The sequence below is a fragment of the Coregonus clupeaformis genome, chromosome 1 (assembly GCF_020615455.1).
Source record: "Coregonus clupeaformis isolate EN_2021a chromosome 1, ASM2061545v1, whole genome shotgun sequence".
Lineage (NCBI taxonomy): Eukaryota > Metazoa > Chordata > Actinopteri > Salmoniformes > Salmonidae > Coregonus > Coregonus clupeaformis.
The window spans coordinates 33,740,766-33,764,827 of NC_059192.1; the positions used below are offsets into that span (position 1 = coordinate 33,740,766).

Here is a 24,062-nt window from a genome sequence, read left to right on the forward strand (position 1 = left end):
GGCTCCGTAAGAAGCATCTCAAGATCCTGGAGTTTAGCTTTAAATCTTTGGAGGGAGCTGAAAGTCCGTATTGCCCAGCGACAGCCCCGACACCTGAAGGATCTGGAGAAGGTATGGAGGAGTGGGCCAAAATCCCTGCTGCAGTGTGTGCAAACCTGGTCAAGACCTACAGGAAACATATGATCTCTGTAATTGCAAACAAAGGTTTCTGTACCAAATATTAAGTTCTGCTTTTCTGATGTATCAAACACTTATGTCATGCAATAAAATGCAAATTAATTACTTAAAAATCATACAATGTGATTTTCTAAATTTTTGTTTTAGATTCCGTCTCTCACAGTTGAAGTGTACCTATGATAAAAATTACAGACCTCTACATGCTTTGTAAGTAGGAAAACCTGCAAAATCGACAGTGTATCAAATACTTGTTCTCCCCACTGTATATCATGAAGCTGATTAAACAGCATGCTCATTACACCGTACTTTCTACAAAGTTACAGAAAGCTAAACCAACAACTACACAAACTGAAATAGCATACATTGTAAACAAAGGTCCAACGAAGAAAAACTTAGCTAGCTAGATAGCATTGATTTGTTAGGCTTCATCTATTACTATAGGCCTATGTGTGAAATTAGTTTTGATATAGTTTAGGTGTAGTTTCGATGGGCCATTGTCAGATGGCAGTAAACTGTTGGGTTGGGGAAAAGAGGAATGGGGGAAATTGACTTGCCCTCCCTCCTAAAACTGCTTATAACACAAACTCTGTTGGTGATATCAAGATTCTAACAACGATGGTGTGTTGAATAGACTTATTTAGGAAAAGACAAAGACGGGGTGACATGACTTAAAAAATGGCAGAGTAATTAAAATGTTTAATTCATATGAAATCAAAAATGACAGTCTCTGCACTTGTTTGGAAAAAATCACTGAGATGTATAAATCAGACTCACCAGTCATCTTGCTTCTCCCTTCAGTCATCAGATCCTGTACCTGATGTTATGAGATGACAAAGGACATGCAAATTCTGTGTTGGGACATTAGGCGAAAATGCAAGGCAGCTGAGTTGATACTACATGTATGACATGGGGCGGCAGGTAGCTTAGTGGTTAAGAGCGTTGTGCCAGTAACCGAAAGGTCGCTGGTTCTAATCCCTAAGCCGACTAGGTGAAAAATCTGTCGATGTGCCCTTGAGCAAGGCACTTAACCCTAATTGCTCCTGTAAGTCGCTCTGGATAAGAGCGTCTGCTAAATGACTATAAATGTAAAAATGTAAAATGTATTCAATAAAATAAAATACAATCTACACACAATGCCACATAATGACGAAGCAAAAACAGGTTTTTAGAAATTGTTGCTAATTTATAAAATATAAAAACAGATAAAAAACAGCGGTTTGATTTTCTCATTCAGTTGTATTGTGGCATCAAATACAGTAAAAAACTAACATTTAACTAGCAACCATTACTCTAAGACTATCAGACTCTGACTAATAAAACATTTAGGTGAAATCTGTGCTCCATATTTGTATACTGTATAGGTGATATGAAACATTTGAATGGGTCAATAAAAAAACATTACAAAAGTATGCATGGGGAGTATGAGAGAAATGTACCCTTAGTACATGTAGGTTGTTGGTAGGGTAAATTACCTTTGGCTGTATGTTTAGACTCCTCCAAATCGTAGCGACTGCTTCTTTATTGCGAGGACAGTCCAGTAGTCCATGGTTCTCATGGAACAGACAGTCCACTGTTAGTATATCATGTCTGGTCACCAGTATGCTACTGTTAGGTACTGTGCAGTCTGGGTTGAAGGAATGATGCAGCACCACCAAAACAACACGTTTACCAGCTGTTTAGAAAGTGACAATAAAATGTTTAGCATGAGAAAAAGCTAACAAATAAAGCATTCAGATAATTAGCCTCTTGCTAGATACATACAGTGAGGGAAAAAAGTATTTGATCCCCTGCTGATTTTGTACGTTTGCCCACTGACAAAGAAATGATCAGTCTATAGTTTTAATGGTAGGTTTATTTGAACAGTGAGAGACAGAATAACAACAAAAAAATCCAGAAAAACGCATGTCAAAAATGTTATAAATTGATTTGCATTTTAATGAGGGAAATAAGTATTTGACCCCCTCTCAATCAGAAAGATTTCTGGCTCCCAGGTGTCTTTTATACAGGTAACAAGCTGAGATTAGGAGCACACTCTTAAAGGGAGTGCTCCTAATCTCAGCTTGTTACCTGTATAAAAGACACCTGTCCACAGAAGCAATCAATCAATCAGATTCCAAACTCTACACCATGGCCAAGACCAAAGAGCTCTCCAAGGATGTCAGGGACAAGATTGTAGACCTACACAAGGCTGGAATGGGCTACAAGACCATCGCCAAGCAGCTTGGTGAGAAGGTGACAACAGTTGGTGTGATTATTCGCAAATGGAAGAAACACAAAAGAACTGTCAATCTCCCTCGGCCTGGGGCTCCATGCAAGTTCTCACCTCGTGGAGTTGCAATGATCATGAGAACGGTGAGGAATCAGCCCAGAACTACACGGGAGGATCTTGTCAGTAATCTCAAGACAGCTGGGACCATAGTCACCAAGAAAACAATTGGTAACACACTACGCCGTGAAGGACTGAAATCCTGCAGCGCCCGCAAGGTTCCCCTGCTCAAGAAAGCACATATACAGGCCCGTATGAAGTTTGCCAATGAACATCTGAATGATTCAGAGGAGAACTGGGTGAAAGTGTTGTGGTCAGATGAGACCAAAATCGAGCTCTTTGGCATCAACTCAACTCGCCGTGTTTGGAGGAGGAGGAATGCTGCCTATGACCCCAAGAACACCATCCCCACCGTCAAACATGGAGGTGGAAACATGCTTTGGGGGGGGGGTTCTGCTAAGGGGACAGGACAACTTCACCGCATCAAAGGGACGATGGACGGGGCCATGTACCGTCAAATCTTGGGTGAGAACCTCCTTCCCTCAGCCAGGGTATTGAAAATGGGTCGTGGATGGGTATTCCAGCATGACAATTACCCAAAACACACGGCCAAGGCAACAACGGAGTGGCTCAGGAAGAAGCACATTAAGGCCCTGGAGTGGCCTAGCCAGTCTCCAGACCTTAATCCCATAGAAAATCTGTGGAGGGAGCTGAAGGTTAGAGTTGCCAAACGTCAGCCTCGAAACCTTAATGACTTGGAGAAGATCTGCAAAGAGGAGTGGGATAAAATCCCTCCTGAGATGTGTGCAAACCTGGTGGCCAAGTACAAGAAACGTCTGACCTCTGTGATTGCCAACAAGGGTTTTACAACCAAGTACTAAGTCATGTTTTGCAGAGGGGTCAAATACTTATTTCCCTCATTAAAATGCAAATCAATTTATAACATTTTTGACATGCATTTTTCTGGATTTTTTTGTTGTTATTCTGTCTCTCACTGTTCAAATAAACCTACCATTAAAATTATAGACTGATCATGTCTTTGTCAGTGGGCAAATGTACAAAATCAGCAGGGGATCAAATACTTTTTTTCCCCTCACTGTAGGTCAACACTGACATGGATTTGATATAAAACATTTCAGATACGCAGTATATGTCAATAACTTTGCTTCTTACTTGGTATCTCCTTCAGTGCTGCTTCAATATCAGTCCCAGCACGACTGACGATAGGACAGAAAGTCATGATGACATCACTCTCCTCCAGGGTCCTCACTTCAGTAAAGTCTTGTTGCATGGTGAGTTGTTTCAAAAAAGTCCTCATGAGAAGCCAAGGTATTGCCACTAACAACAGTGAAGAATTTTCTCATCCTTGGATTACCTGCAACAGGATATTACAGATGGAACCTGTATTGTTAATTCCATGACCTTGATCATTAGTGCAGCTGGTTTATGTAAAAAAGGTGGCGTATCAGCTCGGCTACTTTTTGTAACAACATACAACTTTATAACTGACATATTTTGATGAAATGTTAGACCACACATCGACCTTCATATGATGGGCACACTTACAGATATTTTGCTCACATTCTAAGTGTAAGCACTGCAAAAGCTCACTATGAAGGAGTTTTTGATCAAGTATATTTAAGCAAGAAAAAACCCCAATGGCATCTGAGAAAGTAACATGTTGACTTACTATGAAAACTGGACTCTGCCATTTTGCCTGTATAAAAAAAAGTTTGAAATCATTACTACACACATCATTAGGTTACTTAGTAGTATTATTTTTGTTCTATTTTCTCCTTCCCAGTAAAAATTGACTGTATTAAAATTAGAATGTTGTGTTTATTTTTGGAAATTGAAAGTAATACTTCTTGGGCTCTATTTTATGCATGCTCATTTGCAATTTCGACCTGTTAATGCTGTCACTCTTCTGTTTTCAAACCCTAGCGCCAGGATTGGTAATTTACCTGTTTTATATGAGCTTGCTTGCGCTGAGGTGTGAGGAGTGGCATTATCTGACGTGTGTCCTTAAAAACGCTTGCATATGGAACAAGAGGGATGTGCTTTTTGTACCAGTAAAGCTCGTATTTAGAAACAAAAAAACTAAATGTTTATGATAAAACATTTATTTAAAAAACAAGCATAGCCTCCACTCCTCTCAATAAAGGCGCTTTTTTTGTCCTGCCCAATGCATTCGCCAAGTAGACAAGACTATCATAAAGGGTTTGGCACATCAGACCACTTTCAAATAAATCTTTATTAAAAAGATCAAGTTTGGGGCCATCCTATTTTCATCTATCTAGGCTAATCTACATTATTTTAGCCAGATCCTGTTATTATTTTGAATGTGCGTAAAAACTCCTCCATGTAGGCTATTTGCTCATCATGGAAGAAGAGATGAGATGATCCGGTGACACTCATATTTAAAAACAATTATGTTATTTTCCTGTAAGAATTGCTTGTATTCCATTTCGATTGAGCCCTTGTAGGCTACCCTTACCCTACTATAACGAAAGCTAGATTCAAAAGCAATGCGTCTGGTGTCTTTCTTATCCTGGCCATCCATTAGCCAAGTAGCGTATCCATAAAAGGTTTCTAAATGGTCTACTCGTGAGGCTTTTGTATTACTCACAATTCACACACTGTAGGCCTACCTGCAGTGCATAGGATACTCCATTCGGCTTGTATCCATCCCCATTTCAAAAGAGCACCTCTTGTCCGGTTACCAAAGACACACTCCTCCAAACATATTGAAATTATTCAGTCTTATAACACCATATCATCGGTAGGCTATATCTAGCCCATTCATAGACGCTAACTACCTTTAGCGCCTATTGACAATAGTATCCTCTGGTCGGGGTAGTTTTGTTAAAGGACTGGTTGCACGCACGATATACTGCACACTCAACAAAAACATAAACGCAACATGTAAAGTGTTGGTCCCATGTTTCATGAGCTGAAATAAAAGATCCCCGAAATTTTACATATGCCCAGAAAGCTTATTTCTTTCAAAGTTTGAGCACACATTTTTAAAGATCCCTGTTTGGGAGCATTTCTGCTTTGCCAAGATAATCCATCCACCTGACAGGTGTGGTACAGTGGGGAGAACAAGTATTTCATACACTACTGATTTTACAGGTTTTCCTACTTACAAAGCATGTAGAGGTCTGTCATTTTTATCATAGCTACACTTCAACTGTGAGAGACGGAATCTAAAACAAAAATCCAGAAAATCACATTGTATGATTTTTAAGTAATTAATTTGCATTTTATTGCATGACATAAGTATTTGATCACCTACCAACCAGTAAGAATTCCGGCTCTCACAGACCTGTTCGTTTTTCTTTAAGAAGCCCTCCTGTTCTTCACTCATTACCTGTATTAACTGCACCTGTTCGAACTCGTTACCTGTATAAAAGATACCTGTCCACACACTCAATCAAACAGACTCCAACCTCTCCACAATGGCCAAGACCAGAGAGCTGTGTAAGGACATCAGGGATAAAATTGTAGACCTGCACAAGGTTGGGATGGGCTACAGGACAATAGGCAAGCAGCTTGGTGAGAAGGCAACAACTGTTGGTGCAATTATTAGAAAATGGAAGAAGTTCAAGATGACGGTCAATCACCCTCGGTCTGGGGCTCCATGCAAGATCTCACCTCGTGGGGCATCAATGATCATGAGGAAGGTGAGGGATATGCCCAGAACTACACGGCAGGACCTGGTCAATGACCTGAAGAGAGCTGGGACCACAGTCTCAAAGAAAACCATTAGTAACACACTACGCCGTCATGGATTAAAATCCTGCAGCGCATGCAAGGTCCCCCTGCTCAAGCCAGCGCATGTCCAGGCCCGTCTGAAGTTTGCCAATGACCATCTGGATGATCCAGAGGAGGAATGGGAGAAGGTCTTGTGGTCTGATGAGACAAAAATTGAGCTTTTTGGTCTAAACTCCACTCGCCGTGTTTGGAGGAAGAAGAAGGATGAGTACAACCCCAAGAACACCATCCCAACCGTGAAGCATGGAGGTGGAAACATCATTCTTTGGGGATGCTTTTCTGCAAAGGAGACAGGACGACTGCACCGTATTGAGGGGAGGATGGATGGGGCCATGTATTGCGAGATCTTGGCCAACAACCTCCTTCCCTCAGTAAGAGCATTGAAGATGGGTCGTGGCTGGGTCTTCCAGCATGACAACAACCCGAAACACACAGCCAGGGCAACTAAGGAGTGGCTCCGTAAGAAGCATCTCAAGATCCTGGAGTTTAGCTTTAAATCTTTGGAGGGAGCTGAAAGTCCGTATTGCCCAGCGACAGCCCCGACACCTGAAGGATCTGGAGAAGGTCTGTATGGAGGAGTGGGCCAAAATCCCTGCTGCAGTGTGTGCAAACCTGGTCAAGACCTACAGGAAACATATGATCTCTGTAATTGCAAACAAAGGTTTCTGTACCAAATATTAAGTTCTGCTTTTCTGATGTATCAAATACTTATGTCATGCAATAAAATGAAAATTAATTACTTAAAAATCATACAATGTGATTTTCTAAATTTTTGTTTTAGATTCCGTCTCTCACAGTTGAAGTGTACCTATGATAAAAATTACAGACCTCTACATGCTTTGTAAGTAGGAAAACCTGCAAAATCGACAGTGTATCAAATACTTGTTCTCCCCACTGTATATCATGAAGCTGATTAAACAGCATGCTCATTACACCGTACTTTCTACAAAGTTACAGAAAGCTAAACCAACAAGTACACAAACTGAAATAGCATACATTGTAAACGAAGGTCCAACGAAGAAAAACTTAGCTAGCTAGATAGCATTGATTTGTTAGGCTTCATCTATTACTATAGGCCTATGTGTGAAATTAGTTTTTATATAGTTTAGGTGTAGTTTCGATGGGCCATTGTCAGATGGCAGTAAACTGTTGGGTTGGGGAAAAGAGGAATGGGGGAAATTGACTTGCCCTCCCTCCTAAAACTGCTTATAACACAAACTCTGTTGGTGATATCAAGATTCTAACAACGATGGTGTGTTGAATAGACTTATTTAGGAAAAGACAAAGAGGGGGGTGACATGACTTAAAAAATGGCAGAGTAATTAAAATGTTTAATTCATATGAAATCAAAAATGACAGTCTCTGCACTTGTTTGGAAAAAATCACTGAGATTTATAGATCAGACTCACCAGTCATCTTGCTTCTCCCTTCAGTCATCAGATCCTGTACCTGATGTTATGAGATGACAAAGGACATGCAAATTCTGTGTTGGGACATTAGGCGAAAATGCAAGGCAGCTGAGGTGATACTACATGTATGATAGTAGAGTATGAGAAATTATGGAAATTCTACTGTAACAGTGTTTATAATTAAATAATGATTATGTGATTATTAAAAGTCTGTCTCACCATGTTCAATGTTTTAATTTTTTGTAACCTCCATTTATCTGTGACTTTGCTTTATCCGATTCTACTTCTCTTCTAGTACAGTGCATTGGGAAAGTATTCAGACCCCTTGACCTTTTTCACATTTTGTTACGTTACAGCCTTATTCTAAAATTGATTAAATAAATTCTACACACAATCTACACACAATGCCACATAATGACGAAGCAAAAACAGGTTTTTAGAAATTGTTGCTAATTTATAAAATATAAAAACAGATAAAAAACAGCGGTTTGATTTTCTCATTCAGTTGTTTTGTGGCATCAAATACAGTAAAAAAAACTAACATTTAACTAGCAACCATTACTCTAAGACTATCAGAAACCAACTAGTAAAATGTTTTTGGGAAATCAGTTCTTCTCCATATTTGTATACTGTATAGGTGATATGAAACATTTGAATGGGTCAATAAAAAAACATTACAAAAGCATGTGTGGGAAGTATGAGAGAAATGTACCCTCAGTACATGTAGGTTGTTGGTAGGGTAAATTACCTTTGGCTGTATGTTTAGACTCCTCCTAAACGTAGCGAATGCTTCATTATTCTGAGGAAAGTCCAGTAGTCTCCGCTTCTCATGGAACAGACAGTCAATTGTTAGTATATCATGTCTGGTCTAGTACAGTGCATTGGGAAAGTATTCAGACCCCTTGACCTTTTTCACATTTTGTTACGTTACAGCCTTATTCTAAAATTGATTAAATAAACAATTTTCCTCGTCAATCTGCACACAATGCCCGATAATGACAAAGCAAAAACAGGTTTTAGACATTTTTGCTCATTTATAACAAATAAAAAACAGAAATACCTTATTTACATAAGTATTCAGACCCTTTGCTATGAGACTCGAAATTGAGCTCAGGTGCATCCTGTTTCCAATGATAATCCTTGAGATGTTTCTACAACTTCATTGGAGTCCACCTGTGGTAAATTCAATTGATTGGACATGATTTGGAAAGGCACACACTCGTCTATATAAGGTCCCACAGTTGACAGTGCATGTCAGAGCAAAAACCAAGCCATGAGGTCGAAGGAATTGTCCATAGAGCTCTGAGGCAGGATTGTGTCGAGGCACAGATCTGGGGAAGGGTACCAACAAATATTTTGCAGCATTGAAGGTCCCCAAGAACGCAGTAGCCTCCATCATTCTTAAATGGAAGATGTTTCGAACCACCAAGACTCTTCCAAGAGCTGGCCGCCCGTCCAAACTGAGCAATCGGGAGAAAAGGGCCTTGGTCAGGGAGGTGAACAAAAACCTGATGGTCACTCTGACAGAGCTCCAGAGTTCCTCTGTGGAGATGGGAGAAGCTTCCAGATGGAGAACCATCAATGCAGCACTCCACCAATCAGGCCATTATGGTAGAGTGGCCAGACGGAAGCATCTCCTCAGTAAGAGGGACATGACAGACCGCTTGGAGTTTGCCAAAAGGCACCTAATGGACTCTCAGACCATGAGAAACAAGATTCTCTGGTCTGATGAAACCAAGATTGAACTCTTTGGCCTGAATACCAAGTGTCAGGTCTGGAGGAAACCTGGCACCATCCCTACGGTGAAGCATGGTGGTGGCAGCATCATGCTGTGGGGATGTTTTTCAGCGGCAGGGACTGGGAGACTAGTCAGGATCAAGAGAAAGATGAACAGAGCAAAGTACAGAGAGATCCTTGATCAAAACCTGCTTCAGCACGCTCAGGACCTCAGACTGGGGTGAAGGTTCACCTTCCAACAGGACAACGACCATAAGCACACAGCCAAGACAACGCAGGAGTGGCTTCGGGACATGTCTCTGAATGTCCTTGAGTGGCCCAGCCAGAGCCCGGACTTGGGACTTGAACCCGATCGAACATCTCTGGAGAGACCTGAAAATAGCTGTGCAGCGATGCTCCCCATCCAACCTGACAGAGCTTGAGAGGATCTGCAGAGAATAAATGGGATAAACTCCCCAAATACAGGTGTGCCAAGAATGTAGATTCATACCCAAGAAGACTTGAGGTTGTAATCGCTGCCAAAGGCGCTTCAACAAAGTACTGAGTAATAGGGTCTGAATGCTTATGTAAATGTCATATTTCATTATTTATTTTTATATAAAAATATAAAAAAATATAAAAAGCTGTAGTTTGTCTTTATCTTTTAGCTGTTCATGTTGTTTTCTGTTTAGTTCATCTATCTCCTTTAGTAGTGTTTCCTTATGTTCAACTTCCTGTTTGCTCTTTTCTAGGTCACAGTCTCTTTTCTGCAGTTGAACTCTGCACTTCTGTAGTTCTTTTTCCAGTGCCTCAACTTGCTTCTTACTATTCTCCAGCTCACTAGCAGTGCTTATGTCATCCAGTTTTGTGTCTTTGTCCCGAAGCTGTTTGAATTTCTCATTCAGGTGTTTTGTGGCATCAAATACAGTAAAAAACTCACATTTAACTAGCAACCATTACTCTAAGCCTATCAGACTCTGACTAATAAAACATTTTGGTGAAATCTGTGCTTCTCCATATTTGTATACTGTATAGGTGATATGAAACATTTGAATGGGTCAATAAAAAAACATTACTAAAGTATGCATGGGGAGTATGAGAGAAATGTACCCTCAGTACATGTAGGTTGTTGGTAGGGTAAATTACCTTTGGCTGTATGTTTAGACTCCTCCAAATCATAGCGACTGCTTCTTTATTGCGAGGACAGTCCAGTAGTCCATGGTTCTCATGGAACAGACAGTCCACTGTTAGTATATCATGTCTGGTCACCAGTCTGCTACTGTTAGGTACTGTGCAGTCTGGGTTGAAGGAATGATGCAGCACCACCAAAACAACACGTTTACCAGCTGTTTAGAAAGTGACAATAAAATGTTTAGCATGAGAAAAAGCTAACAAATAAAGCATTCAGATAATTAGCCTCTTGCTAGATACATAGGTCAACACTGACATGGATTTGATATAAAACATTTCAGATACGCAGTATATGTCAATAACTTTGCTTCTTACTTGGTATCTCCTGCAGTGCTGCTTCAATATCAGTCCCAGCATGACTGACGATAGGACAGAACGTCATGATGACATCACTCTCCTCCAGGGTCCTCACTTCAGTAAAGTCTTGTTGCATGGTGAGTTGTTTCAAAAAGTCCTTATGAGAAGCCAAGGTATTGCCACTAACAACAGTGAAGAATTTTCTCATCCTTGGATTACCTGCAACAGGATATTACATATGGAACCTGTATTGTTAATTCCATGACCTTGATCATTAGTGCAGCTGGTTTATGTTTGAAATCATTACTACACACATCATTAGGTTACTTAGTAGTATTATTTTTGTTCTATTTTCTCCTTCCCAGTAAAAATTGACTGTATTAAAATTAGAATGTTGTGTTTATTTTTGGAAATTGAAAGTAATACTTCTTGGGCTCTATTTTATGCATGCTCCTTTGCAATTTCGACCTGTTAAAGCTGTCACTCTTCTGTTTTCAAACCCTAGCGCCAGGATTGGTAATTTACCTGTTTTATATGAGCTTGCTTGCGCTGAGGTGTGAGGAGTGGCATTATCTGACGTGTGTCCTTAAAAACGCTTGCATATGGAACAAGAGGGATGTGCTTTTTGTACCAGTAAAGCTCGTATTTAGAAACAAAAAAAAACTAAATGTTTATGATAAAACATTTATTAAAAAACCAAGCATAGCCTCCACTCCTCTCAATAAAGGCGCTTTTTTTGTCCTGCCCAATGCATTCGCCAAGTAGACAAAACTATCATAAAGGGTTTGGCACATCAGACCACTTTCAAATAAATCTTTATTAAAAGATCAAGTTTGGGGCCATCCTATTTTCATCTATCTAGGCTAATCTACATTATTTTAGCCAGATCCTGTTATTATTATGAATGTGCGTAAAAACTTCTCCATGTAGGCTATATGCTCATCATGGAAGAAGAGATGAGATGATCCGGTGACACTCATATTTAAAAACAATTATGTTATTTTCCTGTAAGAATTGCTTGTATTCCGTTTCGATTGAGCCCTTGTAGGCTACCCTTACCCTACTATAACGAAAGCTAGTTTCAACAGCAATGCATCTGGTGTCTTTCTTATCCTGGCCATCCATTAGCCAAGTAGCCTATCCATAAAATGTTTCTAAATGGTCTACTTGTGAAGCCTTTGTATTGTTCACAATTCACACACTGTAGGCCTACCTGCAGTGCATAGGATACTCCATTAGGCTTGTATCCATCCCCATTTCAAAAGAGCGCCTCTTGTCCGGTTACCAAAGACACACTCCTCCAAACATATTGAAATTATTCAGTCTTATAACACCATATCATCGGTAGGCTATATCTAGCCCATTCATAGACGCTAACTACCTTTAGCGCCTATTGACAATAGTATCCTCTGGTCGGGGTAGTTTTGTTAAAGGACTGGTTGCACGCACGATATACTGCACACTCAACAAAAATACAAACACAACATGTAAAGTGTTGGTCCCATGTTTCATGAGCTGAAATAAAAGATCCCAGAAATTTTACATATGCCCAGAAAGCTTATTTCTCTCAAAGTTTGAGCACACATTTTTAAAGATCCCTGTTAGGGAGCATTTCTGCTTTGCCAAGATAATCCATCCACCTGACAGGTGTGGTATATCATGAAGCTGATTAAACAGCATGCTCATTACACCGTACTTTCTACAAAGTTACAGAAAGCTAAACCAACAACTACACAAACTGAAATAGCATACATTGTAAACGATGGTCCAACGAAGCAAAACTTAGCTAGCTAGATAGCATTGATTTGTTAGGCTTCATCTATTACTATAGGCCTATGTGTGAAATTAGTTTTGATATAGTTTAGGTGTAGTTTCGATGGGCCATTGTCAGATGGCAGTAAACTGTTGGGTTGGGGAAAAGAGGAATGGGGGAAATTGACTTGCCTTCCCTCCTAAAACTGCTTATAACACAAACTCTGTTGGTGATATCAAGATTCTAACAACGATGGTGTGTTGAATAGACTTATTTAGGAAAAGACAAAGAGGGGGGTGACATGACTTAAAAAATGGCAGAGTAATTAAAATGTTTAATTCATATGAAATCAAAAATGACAGTCTCTGACCTTGTTTGGAAAAAATCACTGAAATGTATAGATCAGACTCACCAGTCATCTTGCTTCTCAATTTAGTAATCAGATCCTGTACCTGATGTTATGAGATGACAAAGGACATGCAAATTCTGTGTTGGGACATTAGGCGAAAATGCAAGGCAGCTGAGGTGATACTACATGTATGATAGTAGAGTATGAGAAATTATGGAAATTCTACTGTAACAGTGTTTATAATTAAATAATGATTATGTGATTATTAAAAGTCTGTCTCACCATGTTCAATGTTTTAATTTTTTGTAACCTCCATTTATCTGTGACTTTGCTTTATCCGATTCTACTTCTCTTCTAGTACAGTGCATTGGGAAAGTATTCAGACCCCTTTACTTTTTTCACATTTTGTTACGTTACAGCCTTATTCTAAAATTGATTAAATAAACAATTTTCCTCATCAATCTGCACCCAATGCCCCATAATGACAAAGCAAAAACAGGATTTTAGACATGTTTGCTAATTTATAAAAAAGAAAAAACAGATAAAAACTGCTGTTTCATTTTCTCATTAAGTTGTTTTGTGGCATCAAATACAGTAAAAAAAAACTAACATTTAACTAGCAACCATTACTCTAAGACTATCAGACTCTGACTAATAAAACATTTTGGTGAAATCTGTGCTTCTCCATATTTGTATACTGTATAGGTGATATGAAACATTTGAATGGGTCAATAAAAAAACATTACAAAAGTATGCATGGGGAGTATGAGAGAAATGTACCCTCAGTACATGTAGGTTGTTGGTAGGGTAAATTACCTTTGGCTGTATGTTTAGACTCCTCCAAATCGTAGCGACTGCTTCTTTATTGCGAGGACAGTCCAGTAGTCCATGGTTCTCATGGAACAGACAGTCCACTGTTAGTATATCATGACTGGTCACCAGTCTGCTACTGTTAGGTACTGTGCAGTCTGGGTTGAAGGAATGATGCAGCACCACCAAAACAACACGTTTACCAGCTGTTTAGAAAGTGACAATAAAATGTTTAGCATGAGAAAAAGCTAACAAATAAAGCATTCAGATAATTAGCCTCTTGCTAGATACATAGGTCAACACTGACATGGATTTGATATAAAACATTTCAGATACGCAGTATATGTCAATAACTTTGCTTCTTACTTGGTATCTCCTTCAGTGCTGCTTCAATATCAATCCCAGCACGACTGACGATAGGACAGAAAGTCATGATGACATCACTCTCCTCCAGGGTCCTCACTTCAGTAAAGTCTTGTTGCATGGTGAGTTGTTTCAAAAAGTCCTTATGAGAATCCAAGGTAATGCCACTAACAACAGTGAAGAATTTTCTCATCCTTGGATTACCTGCAACAGGATATTACAGATGGAACCTGTATTGTTAATTCCATGACCTTGATCATTAGTGCAGCTGGTTTATGTAAAAAAGGTGGCGCATCAGCTCGGCTACTTTTTGTAACAACATACAACTTTATAATTGACATATTTTGATGAAATGTTAGACCACACATCGACCTTCATATGATGGGCACACTTACAGATATTTTGCTCACATTCTAAGTGTAAGCACTGCAAAAGATCACTATGAAGGAGTTTTTGATCAAGTACATTTAAGCAAGAAAAAACCCCAATGGCATCTGAGAAAGTAACATGTTGACTTACTATGAACACTGGACTCTGCCATTTTGCCTGTATAAAAAAAAGTTTGAAATCATTACTACACACATCATTAGGTTACTTAGTAGTATTATTTTTGTTCTATTTTCTCCTTCCCAGTAAAAATTGACTGTATTAAAATTAGAATGTTGTGTTTATTTTTGGAAATTGAAAGTAATACTTCTTGGGCTGTATTTTATGCATGCTCATTTGCAATTTCGACCTGTTAAAGCTGTCACTCTTCTGTTTTCAAACCCTAGCGCCAGGATTGGTAATTTACCTGTTTTATATGAGCTTGCTTGCGCTGAGGTGTGAGGGGTGGCATTATCTGACGTGTGTCCTTAAAAACGCTTGCATATGGAACAAGAGGGATGTGCATTTTGTACCAGTAAAGCTTGTATTTAGAAACATAAAAAACTAAATGTTTTTGATAAAACATTTATTAAAAAACCAAGCATAGCCTCCACTCCTCTCAATAAAGGCGTTTTTTTTGGTCCTGCCCAATGCATTCGCCAAGTAGTCAAGACTATCATAAAGGGTTTGGCACATCAGACCACTTTCAAATAAATCTTTATTAAAAGATCAAGTTTGGGGCCATCCTATTTTCATCTATCTAGGCTAATCTACATTATTTTAGCCAGATCCTGTTATTATTTTGAATGTGCGAAAAAATTCCTCCATGTAGGCTATATGCTCATCATGGAAGAAGAGATGAGATGATCAAGTGACACTCATATTTAAAAACAATTATGTTATTTTCCTGTAAGAATAGCTTGTATTCCGTTTCGATTGAGCCCTTGTAGGCTACCCTTACCCTACTATAACAAAAGCTAGTTTCAACAGCAATGCGTCTGGTGTCTTTCTTATCCTGGCCATCCATTAGCCAAGTAGCCTATCCATAAAAGGTTTCTAAATGGTCTACTCGTGAAGCTTTTGTATTATTCACAATTCACACACTGTAGGCCTACCTGCAGTGCATAGGATACTCCATTCGGCTTGTATCCATCCCCATTTCAAAAGAGCTCCTCTTGTCCGGTTACCAAAGACACATTCCTCCAAACATATTGAAATTATTCAGTCTTATAACACCATTTCATCGGTAGGCTATATCTAGCCCATTCATAGACGCTAACTACCTTTAGCGCCTATTGACAATAGTATCCTCTCGTCGGGGTAGTTTTGTTAAAGGACTGGTTGCACGCACGATATACTGCATACTCAACAAAAACATAAACGTAACATGTAAAGTGTTGGTCCCATGTTTCATGAGCTGAAATAAAAGATCCCCGAAATTTTCCATATGTCCAAAAAGCTTATTTCTCTCAATGTTTGAACACACATTTTTAAAGATCCCTGTTAGGGATCATTTCTGATTTGCCAAGATAATCCATCCACCTGACAGGTGTGGCATATCAAGAAGCTGAATAAACAGCATGATCATTACACAGGTACCCCCTGTGCTGGGGACAATAAAAGGCCACTTTAAAATGTGCAGTTTTGTCACACAACACAATGCCACAGATGTCTCATAAGCCGCCTCCAACGTCGTTTTAGAGAATTTGTCAGGGTAACCAGAAGTGGTCTTGTGATAATTGTTTGTGTTTCTGCTCGTCAGAGGGAGCAGGCGCTCCGCGTTAAAACGAATGTGGGCAAGAGATTATTTTGCGCTGGTGATTACTGGGATAGCAGTAAATGTAAAAGTTGACCAACTGAAGGGGAAGATTCCCGGTGTTTGTGATGCTCGTCGTTTGGTGCGAGGCAGACAGGGTGGCGTGAGTGGTGAAACAGAAGAGTCATTGTCTGTTCTTTTGAGTTTTGATGTTGAGTCTTTGCCCGACAAAGTGATGTTAGGATATATAAGTTATCCTGTAAGAGCTTTTGTGCCGAATACATTACGTTGTTACAGGTGGTGTCAAGCTTATGGGCATGTGGTAGCAGTGTGTAGGAGAAGTGTGCATAAGGGCATGAGACAAAGGAATGTGTATCATTGGGGAAAGTAGTTGAATGTGTTAATTGTAGGGGTGGCCATGCGGCTGGGGATCAGAAATATCCCATGCGAGACAGGCAGGTTGAGGTTTCCAGGGTAAGAGTAGTGAAGAAGTTGTCATATGCTGAGGCAGTGAAGAAAGTAGAGGAAGATGGGTCAAGGGGGAGTGGTGAGAGTAGTAGATATGCACCAGTACAGAGGGATAGGCCAACAAGTGATATATGTTTCAGTAAGATTGGATTTTTAGCATTTATAGCAATGGTTATTAATTGTACTGCAGGGATGGAATGTAAGCCAAAGAAAATGGAGGTTGTGGTGGCAGCTGCAAAGAGGTATTTGGGTTTGCGAGACTTGACATCAGAAGAGTTACAGGGAGAGTTAAGTGGTGATGTTCCATCATTTCAGGTTGAGGGCATGAGGTAGGAATGAATATATTTAAATAGTGGAGTAGGGTTGTGTTAATTATTAATAATATTTTTTGAATTTGTGAGTCTAGTGTTAGATGGTAGGGTATTTCTTTATTTTATTTTTACATTTACATTTTAGTCATTTAGCAGACGCTCTTATCCAGAGCGACTTACAGTTAGTGAATACATTTTTTTTTATACTGGCCCCCCGTGGGAATCGAACCCTCAACCCTGGCGTTGCAAACGCCATGCTCTATCAACTGAGCTACATCCCTGCCGGCCATTCCCTCCCCTACTCTGGACGACGCTGGGCCAATTGTGCGCCGCCCATGAGTCTCCCGGTCGCGGCCGGCTGCGACAGAGCCTGGATTCGAACCAGGATCTCTAGTGGCACAGTTAGCACTGCGATGCAGTGCCTTAGACCACCGCACCACTCAGGAGACTCTAAAAAAAAAAAATGTAAATGTAATTTTTCAAGCAACATATAAGGGAGTTGTACTCCAGTCTAGCAGGTGGCGGTAATGTAACAAATTGGATGCCAACCGCCGTTAAACCTCATTGAAGAAGAAGAATGCGGGTTGCCGACACCCCACAGGCAAATATTTTCAGCCGGTAGGCGGGTAGACACTGTAATAGGTTTCTGAGTGAGCATAGGCGCTTCTTTGCGTTTTTGGTGGGACTGGGAAAAAATGCCAGGACATGCTTTTAAAATAATGATTCTGTTCAGAAACAGTATAGATCACTTTCGTTCGCGGTTCTGATTCTGTTCCTCAAAATATCATTATTTTCCGGTTTTCGGTTCAGGGATGTTCGAGGGTTCGAACACAGGAATGTGAGATGAACGTACACCCCAATTAGGCTGATATAATTCCTCATTATTTCGGTTAATGATTTTCAATTTGAACGTCATTATTTCTATATAGCCTAAATTTTCTCGTTTAGAACTACTAACGCAAGTGGGACTGTACGGCTTCCGGACAATGACAAGAGCAGCTGCGCTAAGATTTACCATTGTGTTAGGTTTGTGAAAATAGAGACCCTTACCTTTAATGGTCTTCCACATCAGATTAAAAATAGCTGATTTATATCTACATCAATGTATGACAGTCATAGAAAACAACTATCCCTTCATAAGACAATATCTAAACCACCTTCATCCAAGGACAAGTCTGACCGAAACACACTTTTACTTTCGCTTTTCCACAAAACCTCAGCAGGCTAAACTGGTCCCTGTGCATATGCATATGAAAACCAAAACGAAAATTGGATAACAACTCGTTTCCTCGTTTATGGTTTCCAAATCTAGTAACAGATAACAAATAAAGACTAAATGTACCAAACATTTTTTGGGGGTTCATCCCTGGAAGTACACACACTCTAATATAATATTATTGGTGCATAGCGGGTGTGTGTCCAGTCTGGGTTAAACTGCAGTGTCGGCAGCACAGAGAAAGGATTAGACATTTGTGTGACAGGAAGCTAAAAATAGTAATGTTAGCTAAGATGCCTAATTTATCAATTAGCATGCCAATAGAACGAACTCAACAACAACTGAACAAAGTTGGCTTGCACTACCTGCTAGCTAGCATTAGCCGGCTAACGTTAAGTAACTGAATAGCTAACAAGCTGGCTAACTGACTAGCTAGCATCTGAGCAGATCATCATGAACTTCATCCAGTTACATCAGCCAATACAGTACGTTAAAATCAGCCTTTTTATTGGTGTGGGTATAATTTACAAACCTCTTTTCCTGCTTAATGAAAGGCAGATGTAGAAAAGGAATAATGATTAGGATACTTAATTAATTGCTATGACAATTGGCATACTTTTCTGAATGTATACTTACCACCTTTCAGGACGGCTGATGATCAATGATAAGGAGAAAGTCTGATATTACTGATTCCCCCCACACTCTCTCTCCCTCTCTCTCATTCACAGGACCATTCACATAGTCCAGTCACTCAGCCCTATCCAGAAGCTCTCAATGTACTACACTACTTCCTCCTACAATACCCTGATGAGAAGCAAAAAGCCTGGCCCCATGACTGTAAGTTTGCATATCTCTCTAATGTACCCTACCGTGCTGAGACAATCTGACTCTAGAACAGTATTACACTATTTTAAAACGGAATTCTCAACAGTGATTATTGATCTCTCTCTCTCTGCCACCCTCACAGTTCACTCACTCAGATGGTATGTAGGCTGGTTGATGGCACCTACAGGCCTGTTTTGAGGGACAACTGGACAGAACATAACAGAATGCTTGGACCTCAGCTGAAACCCTCCTCTCCTTCCCCATATTTCAAGGAAAGCCCCTTCTTTACACTTCCTGTTTGGCATAATGCTCTCAAGGTATGTCTCTTTCTCATGTTGTGTGGTATTACCTATCAATGACTCCTAGACACTTTCACATAGTTTGCCTCTGAATTGGTGTCCACGTCAGGCTATTTACTTGTTACCTGTGTGTTAGAATACTTTGTCCATTTCACATAATTTTAATGACCCCCTCCACTGCCACATGCTCTCTGTCTTTTTCTCCAGGATACATTAGGGGAAGTTGCTTTGCTGTTGGCACCAATCCCACGCTGCCAGGCTGTCGGACAACATCAACGACTTTATACCCCTCATCCTCAACGCAGTCATATTTTTAGACCTATTTTCAACTTTAGTATGCAAAATGTTCTGGCTGCTGCCATAGGATATAGTAATTACAAACGTGTACAGTGGTGTGAGTAGGGCTTAGGTATAAAAGCTCTCGTATGGTGTTTGTCATTAGAATTTTGGTGGGCACTATGCTGCTCAAAAGGTTCCATGGCCACAATAAAGCTAGATTAGGAATCAGAATGTCATGGGAATTTCCTACCACAATTAATTTAGCCAGGAAAACAGAGGACCTACTGCCTGATGCCTCTGGATCTACAGATAGATACAGAGAAGATATTGGCTCAACACTCACCTTCCAATCGGTGTTGGCAACTTGATAGCATTGGAAATGACACCCTTCAAGTACTGAGCAAATGTCCAAATTAATGAAATGCCTTTAATTTGCATTGCGAATCTTGCTTTGATGGTTGTTATCAATAGTACGAATGTATCAGTGGTAACGAATTACAGCAGCAGTATTTTCTGATCCAGCAGATGGCAGTAAGTTACCTTCAATAACTGAGCAGCCCAAATGAGTATGGGCAGGGTGTAGGAGGTTTAGGCTTGAGATCCAAAGGCCTTGAATTCACACAAAATGTGCCAATAATCCAGGGTTTCCCAAACTCAAGGGGTGCACATTTTGGTTTTTGCCCTAGCACTACACAGCTGATTCAAATAATCATCAAGCTTTGATCATTTGAATCAGCTTTGTAGTGTTAGGGCAAAAAACAAAATGTGCACCGAGTTTGGGAAACACTGCTACAAATCGAGCAGCTTGAGTGCCATTACTCAGTGTTGAAGTCATTAAACCCACATTTCTGAAACGATTTACTTGCTGTGCTCTGCTCACTATACTATCAACCTAAAGTGCAACACATCCTCTTGTTTCATAAAAATAAATATGAACACAGAGCAGTTTACAAGCTACATGTAAAATATAACATCAGAATTGAACACCTTCCCTTATATATACATTGTTTTTTTAAGTGACTATGCCAAATGAGAGAAAGAGCTCTAAACCTACGTTGGAAACACTTATGACATACAGTGGGGAGAACAAGTATTTGATACACTGCCGATTTTGCAGGTTTTCCTACTTACAGTTGGGGAAAAAAGTATTTAGTCAGCCACCAATTGTGCAAGTTCTCCCACTTAAAAAGATGAGAGAGGCCTGTAATTTTCATCATAGGTACACGTCAACTATGACAGACATTTACCAAATTATTCATTTACCAAATTATGGTGGAAAATAAGTATTTGGTCAATAACAAAAGTTTCTCAATACTTTGTTATATACCCTTTGTTGGCAATGACACAGGTCAAACGTTTTCTGTAAGTCTTCACAAGGTTTTCACACACTGTTGCTGGTATTTTGGCCCATTCCTCCATGCAGATCTCCTCTAGAGCAGTGATGTTTTGGGGCTGTCGCTGGGCAACACGGACTTTCAACTCCCTCCAAAGATTTTCTATGGGGTTGAGATCTGGAGACTGGCTAGGCCACTCCAGGACCTTGAAATGCTTCTTACGAAGCCACTCCTTCGATGCCCGGGCGGTGTGTATGGGATCATTGTCATGCTGAAAGACCCAGCCACGTTTCATCTTCAATGCCCTTGCTGATGGAAGGAGGTTTTCACTCAAAATCTCACGATACATGGCCCCATTCATTCTTTCCTTTGTATGGTGTTCTTTGGATGCAACTCAGCATTCTTTGTCCTCCAAACACGACGAGTTGAGTTTTTACCAAAAAGGTCTATTTTGGTTTCATCTGACCATATGACATTCTCCCAATCCTCTTCTGGATCATCCAAATGCACTCTAGCAAACTTCAGACGGGCCTGGACATGTACTTAAGCAGGGGGACACGTCTGGCACTGCAGGATTTGAGTCCCTGGCGGCGTAGTGTGTTACTGATGGTAGGCTTTGTTACTTTGGTCCCAGCTCTCTGCAGGTCATTCACTAGGTCCCGCCGTGTGGTTCTGGGATTTTTGCTCACCGTTCTTGTGATCATTTTGACCCCACGGGGTGAGATCTTGCGTGGAGCCCCAGATCGAGGGAGATTATCAGTGGTCTTGTATGTCTTCCATTTCCTAATAATTGCTCCCACAGTTGATTTCTTCAAACCAAGCTGCTTACCTATTGCAGATTCAGTCTTCCCAGCCTGGTGCAGGTCTACAATTTTGTTTCTGGTGTCCTTTGACAGCTCTTTGGTCTTGGCCATAGTGGAGTTTGGAGTGTGACTGTTTGAGGTTGTGGACAGGTGTCTTTTATACTGATAACAAGTTCAAACAGGTGCCATTAATACAGGTAACGAGTGGAGGACAGAGGAGCCTCTTAAAGAAGAAGTTACAGGTCTGTGAGAGCCAGAAATCTTGCTTGTTTGTAGGTGACCAAATACTTATTTTCCACCATAATTTGCAAATAAATTCATTAAAAATCCTACAATGTGATTTTCTGGATTTTTTTCCCTCAATGTGTCTGTCATAGTTGACGTGTACCTATGATGAAAATTACAGGCCTGTCTCATCTTTTTAAGTGGGAGAACTTGCACAATTGGTGGCTGACTAAATACTGTTTTTCCCCACTGTACAAAGCATGTAGAGGTCTGTAATTTTGATCATAGGTACACTTCAACTGTGAGAGACGGAATCTAAAACAAAAATCCAGAAAATCACATTGTATGATTTTAAGTAATTAATTTGCTTTTTATTGCATGACATAAGTATTTGATACACCAGAAAAGCAGAACTTAATATTTGGTACAGAAACCTTTGTTTGCAATTACAGAGATCATACGTTTCCTGTAGGTCTTGACCAGGTTTGCACACACTGCAGCAGGGATTTTGGCCCACTCCTCCATACAGACCTTCTCCAGATCCTTCAGGTTTCGGGGTTGTCACTGGGCAATACAGACTTTCAGCTCCCTCCAAATATTTTCTATTGGGTTCAGGTCTGGAGACTGGCTAGGCCACTCCAGGACCTTGAGATGCTTCTTACGGAGCCACTCCTTAGTTGCCCTGGCTGTGTGTTTCGGGTCGTTGTCATGCTGGACGACCCATCTTCAATGCTCTTACTGAGGGAAGGAGGTTGTTGGCCAAGATCTTGCGATACATGGCCCCATCCATCCTCCCCTCAATACGGTGCAGTCGTCCTGTCCCCTTTGCAGAAAAGCATCCCCAAAGAATGATGTTTCCACCTCCATGCTTCACGGTTGGGATGGTGTTCTTGGGGTTGTACTCATCCTTCTTTTTCCTCCAAACACGGCGAGTGGAGTTTAGACCAAAAAGCTCTATTTTTGTCTCATCAGACCACATGACCTTCTCCCATTCCTCCTCTGGATCATCCAAATGGTCATTGGCAAACTTCAGACGGGCCTGGACATGCGCTGGCTTGAGCAGGGGGACCTTGCGTGCGCTGCAGGATTTTAATCCATGACGGCGTAGTGTTACTAATGGTTTTCTTTGAGACTGTGGTCCCAGCTCTCTTCAGGTCATTGACCAGGTCCTGCCGTGTAGTTCTGGGCTGATCCCTCACCTTCCTCATGATCATTGATGCCCCACGAGGTGAGATCTTGCATGGGGCCCCAGACCGAGGGTGATTGACCGTCATCTTGAACTTCTTCCATTTTCTAATAATTGCGCCAACAGTTGTTGCCTTCTCACCAAGCTGCTTGCCTATTGTCCTGTAGCCCATCCCAGCCTTGTGCAGGTCTACAATTGTATCCCTGATGTCCTTACACAGCTCTCTGGTCTTGGCCATTGTGGAGAGGTTGGAGTCTGTTTGATTGAGTGTGTGGACAGGTGTCTTTTATACAGGTAACGAGTTCAAACAGGTTCAGTTAATACAGGTAATGAGTGGAGAACAGGAGGGCTTCTTAAAGAAAAACTAACAGGGCTGTGAGAGCCGGAATTCTTACTGGTTGGTAGGTGATCAAATACTTATGTCATGCAATAAAATGCAAATTAATTACTTAAAAATTATACAATGTGATTTTCTGGATTTTTGTTTTAGATTCCGTCTCTCACAGTTGAAGTGTACCTATGATAAAAATGACAGACCTCTACATGCTTTGTAAGTAGGAAAACCTACAAAATCGGCAGTGTATCAAATACTTGTTCTCCCCACTGTATGTATTAATCATAACAGATAATGGCAATGCACCATTCTACACATATCTACGAGTGATATCAATGCTATGACAATACATCTTGATATGGCCTATAGTGGTGACAGACTGTACTGTTAAACAACGCTGAGAGTGAAAGACTACTGTAGATGTAGCTTCAGCCAACTCACTGTAGTTAGCCAGTACATTAGTCTAGGTTACACTGTGCTGGCATTGTTTCAAAGCTTTTATGCTCTCTATTAACCTGATTTGAAGTTTAACTGTGGTACAATCATACACCG

The 24,062-nt window shown here is 40.4% G+C and overlaps 1 protein-coding gene and 1 long non-coding RNA gene across 2 annotated transcripts in view; one reads left to right on the plus strand and one right to left on the minus strand.

Moving 5' to 3' along the window:
- Window positions 1-18,140, minus strand: part of LOC121567117 — a 51,628-nt gene extending 33,488 nt beyond the window's left edge. The window contains exons 1-9 of the mRNA XM_045219978.1: window positions 18,060-18,140; window positions 14,628-14,654; window positions 14,112-14,312; window positions 13,752-13,951; window positions 7,630-7,669; window positions 4,134-4,160; window positions 3,617-3,818; window positions 1,650-1,849; window positions 952-991 (exon numbers count right to left, since the gene is read on the minus strand). Coding sequence (XP_045075913.1) covers window positions 952-991; window positions 1,650-1,849; window positions 3,617-3,761 — 385 coding nt within the window. The 5' untranslated portion in view covers window positions 3,762-3,818; window positions 4,134-4,160; window positions 7,630-7,669; ... (2 more) ...; window positions 14,628-14,654; window positions 18,060-18,140. The remainder of the gene's footprint in view (window positions 1-951; window positions 992-1,649; window positions 1,850-3,616; window positions 3,819-4,133; window positions 4,161-7,629; window positions 7,670-13,751; window positions 13,952-14,111; window positions 14,313-14,627; window positions 14,655-18,059) is intronic.
- A 484-nt stretch (window positions 18,141-18,624) lies between these two features.
- Window positions 18,625-19,856, plus strand: LOC123489334. Its single transcript, XR_006660532.1, has 4 exons — window positions 18,625-18,710; window positions 18,954-19,062; window positions 19,193-19,367; window positions 19,557-19,856. It is a non-coding gene; the product is annotated as an uncharacterized LOC123489334 (long non-coding RNA).
- Window positions 19,857-24,062: the final 4,206 nt, after the last annotated feature.